Source organism: Seriola lalandi, unplaced genomic scaffold (genome assembly GCF_002814215.2).
Source record: "Seriola lalandi dorsalis isolate HSWRI2012SDOR001 ecotype SW California unplaced genomic scaffold, Sedor1 jcf7180002054905, whole genome shotgun sequence".
NCBI lineage: Eukaryota > Metazoa > Chordata > Actinopteri > Carangiformes > Carangidae > Seriola > Seriola lalandi.
The window spans coordinates 252907-257629 of record NW_019525457.1 but is presented as its reverse complement, the minus strand read 5'-3'; the positions used below and the strand labels follow the sequence as shown (position 1 = coordinate 257629).

General features: G+C 46.8%; 2 protein-coding genes across 3 annotated transcripts in view; one reads left to right on the top strand and one right to left on the bottom strand.

Moving 5' to 3' along the window:
* The window catches only part of polr3f (polymerase (RNA) III (DNA directed) polypeptide F), a 4600-nt gene extending 1731 nt beyond the window's left edge, over positions 1 to 2869 (bottom strand). The window contains exons 1-7 of one of the 2 annotated variants that reach the window (XM_087169666.1): positions 2707 to 2869; positions 2133 to 2354; positions 1004 to 1121; positions 801 to 868; positions 450 to 517; positions 268 to 380; positions 38 to 181 (exon numbers count right to left, since the gene is read on the bottom strand). In XM_087169666.1, the coding sequence (XP_087025792.1) occupies positions 38 to 181; positions 268 to 380; positions 450 to 517; positions 801 to 868; positions 1004 to 1121; positions 2133 to 2194 (573 nt within the window). In that variant the 5' untranslated portion in view covers positions 2195 to 2354; positions 2707 to 2869. Of the gene's footprint in view, positions 1 to 37; positions 182 to 267; positions 381 to 449; positions 518 to 800; positions 869 to 1003; positions 1122 to 2132; positions 2426 to 2706 lie in introns of those variants that run through there. The other variant, XM_023430480.2, reaches the window with a different exon arrangement.
* The window catches only part of dzank1 (double zinc ribbon and ankyrin repeat domains 1), a 15072-nt gene continuing 12203 nt past the window's right edge, over positions 1855 to 4723 (top strand). Inside the window, exons 1-5 of the mRNA XM_087169667.1 lie at positions 1855 to 2161; positions 3447 to 3571; positions 3695 to 3842; positions 4090 to 4180; positions 4279 to 4342. Of these exons, the coding sequence (XP_087025793.1) occupies positions 3463 to 3571; positions 3695 to 3842; positions 4090 to 4180; positions 4279 to 4342 (412 nt within the window). The 5' untranslated portion in view covers positions 1855 to 2161; positions 3447 to 3462. The remainder of the gene's footprint in view (positions 2162 to 3446; positions 3572 to 3694; positions 3843 to 4089; positions 4181 to 4278; positions 4343 to 4723) is intronic.

Genomic DNA, 4723 nt, shown 5'->3' with positions numbered 1-4723 from the left:
CCCCCCCCCCCCCCCCCCCACATGAAGTTTTTTGAACCTTGCTCTGCAGGAACTTGAAGCACTGCTGGTTGAGAACTTCGACAAACTCGGACTCAAAGTCCTGGTCGCTGTACCAGGCGCCCCCGGTCACCGAGCGGTCCGGCTGCAGGTTGTACAGCATGTACACCTTCTTCTTAGACGCCTGCAAACAGGAAACACACACCTGTCAGGAGGAAAACCCGTATCTCCACAGCTGATCAGAGAAGCTCAGAGTCATGTGGAACTCACAGCCACGGACTTCACAGCTTTGATGAGTTTCTTGCTCTCCAGGTTCTTCAGGATCTTGTTGATCTCCGTCAGAGGAAGGTTGCTCTTAAAGCGGATGTCTCTGCTCCAGATCCCTGCAGACACGAGAACTCAGGCTCTGGATCTGACGGGGCGGAGATGTGCGTGAGCTGGCTGAGCCTTACCTTTGTTTCCTGCGTCCTCGATGATCTGGTACACCAGCTTCTCCTGGTTGTCTGAACCCTTCATCTTACTGTAACAGTGGAAACAGCTCAGGTTCAGTTACAGGGACAACAGCTCAGGTTGTTGGGGGGGGGGGGGGGGGGGGGGGGGGGGGGGTCATGGACAAGGCTCTGTAGTTTATATTCGTCTGTGTTCACACTTCTCACACACACTGTCAGTGTTTCCTTCGGTGTGTGTTTCATCACTGCTGCTGTGTCGTAGCTCTGGGTTCTAGCAGCGTGCTCGTGTCTGTGTAGTTGTAGCAATAGCAGCATCACTCACCTGCAGAGAGGACAGGTGTGTGCTGTGTTTACCTGGAGGTCTGAGCGTCCTTCATTCTGTACAGGAGACCTGAACTGTTCCTCAGAAGGTCCAGGTGACCCTGGAACAGGTGAACAGGACGGGTTCAGACAACTTGACATCATCAATAAACTACCAGCTGAGAACATGGTTACAGTCTAATCTGAGGAACCAATCAGGAGAGAGGAGTCAGCAGTGACATCATCACAAGACTGACCAATGAGAGCAGCTTGTTGATGGCCATGGCTCTCTGCTGCGGCTCCAGGTGAGGCATGTCGTTCTGGATCACCTGGTCTGTGATACCATGAGGAAACTGCTGACACAGCTCTTTGATCCTACACACACACACACACACACACACACACACACACACACACACACACACACACACACACACACACACACGAAGTGTTAGTGTCTGTAAAGATGGAGGATGGAGCTGCGATGATGAATCGATTGACAGAAAATTGATCTGTTACAATTCTGATAATCGACTGATCGTTGTAAATTCTCTGCTTCTCAGGTGTGAATGACTTCCTGTTTCCTGTGTCAGTAACAAATTAAAACGTTTGAAGACGTCCTGTTTATATCTATAGTTTATATCTGCTGTGAACCTCCTTCCTGTCTCTACTTTTCTCTTTTACATGTTTAATGTCATTAAAACTGTCAAAAGCAAAAATAACATAACTGATCATTTCCTACAATTAGATCAAATATAGATGTTCAGTGTGAACAGAGACAAGCTACAAACAAACAGACAATTAACATTAATTAATACGTCATCATGTCTGCAGTGTGTACTTATTAAAAAAGAGAAAATGTTTATATTTCTTCAAGTATGGCATCAGAAAATATCAGTATCAAACTGACACTGTTCATTTCTAATAATAATAATAATAATAATATTCTCTAAATAAAGGTAAATGGAAGAGAATCTCAGCAGGGAGCAGGTTACCTGCAGGTAACATCAGGTGACTGTGTTCACCTGGTGACGTTCACACTGACCAAACACTCTGGATTTAACTGAACAGATAAAAATGAAGCTCCACTTTAGACATGAAGAGCTCCTTGGAGGAGGACACCCAGAGATGCTAACAGTCCCCGGCGGAGAGCAGACACTGTTCAGGTTCTGGTGACAGAGACTGTACGTGTAATGGGCCGAATGGACCCGGACTTCACAGAACTACTACACGGGTCAGAGAGAGTATTTTGGCAGCACGTGTTCACCGGGTCTGACAACAGCCAGTAAAGACGACACCTGTCAGGATTTACACGGAGCCCGCTTCCTCTCTCTCCGGGTGAACCGCGGGCTCCGGGATGAGCCTCGCTGTCGTTGTCCCACTGACCTGTTCTCAATCTCGGCAGGGTCCGACAGGTTCGTCTCCTTCTTTACTTTGACTTCAGACATTTTCTTAAAGCTCTGTCCTCCGTGTTTCTGTCTGCGCCGCTGTTGGTCAGCCTGTCAGCCTGTTAGCCTGTTAGCCTGTTAGCCTGTTAGCTAACGCTGGTTCAGGGTCCTGAAAAGTTGGCTGCCAGCGGGGCGTCCTGAAAACTGCCTGTTTAAAAACCTGCTCATGACAAAAGCGGAAAAGATAAAAATGGAATGAATAAAGAAGGAAAAGAAGGAAAAAATAAATACTGCGTGTAAAAGCTACTTTAATTTAATTCCTTCATTGCTTTCTTAAATACTCATTTATGTGGTTCATGATTTTAACATGGAAATAAAAGCAAACTTTCATGCACATGTAATTTAAGACGAGTCACGCGTCAGATGATGAAATAACATGTAAAAACGTTACATTTATTTATTTATTTATTATCGTAACAATTCTACAAATATTTTCTCTCCTCCACGATTTTTCTACATTTATAAATTAATTGTATGTTTGAATATAAATAAAGTTAATTAAACGTTAGTACCGGTGCAGCCCGGCGAGGCGGGCGGCGTCGTCACGGGGTGGGCGGCGTCGTCACTCAGTGCTTAAAACGAGCGCACCTGTCGGGTAGCGGGGGTTGCTATGGTGACGCTTCTGTAAACTGTCCGAGACCGAGCAACAAGCTGATCGATCAATCTGCAGCTTCTCATCATATCGAGTAAGACTGATAATTGATTATTGATATGAACTATTCCACACTTACACACCGACGAAGGAAACAAACAAACCAGAGGAAGTATTAATATACAGCCTCTAGACGTACGTGAGTTTGTTTCTGGTCCCAGACTCTCCCGTGTGGGCGGCGGTTTTCTCTCATTCCAAACTCCCTAGAAAACAATGAAAACAGCAGCAGGTACAAGCTAAAGCTAAAGCTAGCGCTAGCGCAGCAGGTGTTGACATCTGAACTTGTGTCTGTTCCTGTTTCTTTTTCGCTGGTTGATTTGACTTTGACTCAAGTTGTGAAGAATCAGGAACCTGGACTCGAGGTGAAGTCCTGAAAAACTATTTGATCTTGTTTTACGACAGAACGTGACGTGTTTACACCAACTGACAGGAAATGATGCTGAAAACAATGTCATGACCTTTCACCTTTGAAGCTCCATCATGTCTCAGTCTGAGAGACGACACTTTTCTTCTTTCTTCTTTAGAGGACTTTTACTGTGGGTTACGGTTATTTACAAATTTATATTTATGTGATTGGTTGATTGATTGATTGATTGACAGGTGAACAGTCATCATCATGACAGCGGGAGCAGTGTCAGCTCCACTCATCATTCCCATCATCCACCTGCAGGCACACAGAGCCAAGAACCACATCGACACCAACACACCTGTCTCCATCCAGTCAGGTACAGACACACACACACACACACACACACACCTGTCTCCATCCAGTCAGGTACAGACACACACACCTGTGTCTGCTGCAGCTACTACTGCTATCGTGTCACCAGGTGCACCTGTCTCTGCAGACTCTCCAGGTGTGCTAATTTTCTACACGGTGGACGGGTCGAGGCCAGCGGGGGTGCAGCGGGGGTCGGCAGGCACCAGCAGGAAGTACAGCGAGCCCATCCTGCTGCCTGCTGGTCGGGTGTGTGTCAGAGCCGTGGCTGTCTGCAGGTAAATGAACACCTGAGTTTCATTAGACAGAAACGCATGAGTGCACAGCCACGCAGTGGTGACATCACTTCCTGTCCAGACTGTAGCGCCCTACAGTCTCTCATTTAGCTTCTCAGTCACTGGTCTTTAACTAAACAAATCATTTATTGTTCATATCTACAGATATGGAAAAGGCCACGCCCCCTACACACACCTGCAGGCCATCCGCTCATTAATGAAGGTTAACTCTGTCTACCTGTCTCTGCAGTGACGGAAGACAGAGCTCCACGGTGACGAAGGTGTTCTCTGTCGACCTCGTGGACTCCAACAACAGGAAGGAGAACCAGGAGAACCATCAGGTAGTCAGACGTTCCCTCTGTCAGAACAGAACAGCGCCCCCTGCCCGTTAATGTCGTCCCCTCCCTCCACATTCATCACTCAGCTGTTTCTATTTCAGCGTCCGACTGAAGGAACCTCCTGTTCTCCTGAGAACCCTGCTGGTTCTTCACTGAGGCCCCCAGGTCGGTTCTACAGCAGATACTGCAGTAGTAGTAGTGTTAGTATTAGCAGTATTAGTAGTAGTCACAGTAGCAGTAGTAGTAGCAGTGGCAGTAGTAGTAGTAGCAGTAGCAGTAGTAGTAGCAGTGGCAGTAGTAGTAGTAGCAGTAGCAGCAGTAGTAGCAGTAGCAGTAGTAGTAGCAGTGGCAGTAGTAGTAGTAGCAGCAGTAGTAGTAGTAGCAGTAGTAGTAGTAGTAGCAGTAGCAGTAGTAGTAGCAGTGGCAGTAGTAGTAGTAGCAGTAGCAGTAGTAGTAGCAGTGGCAGTAGTAGCAGTAGTAGTAGTAGTAGCAGTAGTAGTAGTAGTAGCAGTGGCAGTAGTAGTAGTAGCAGCAGTAGTAGTAGTA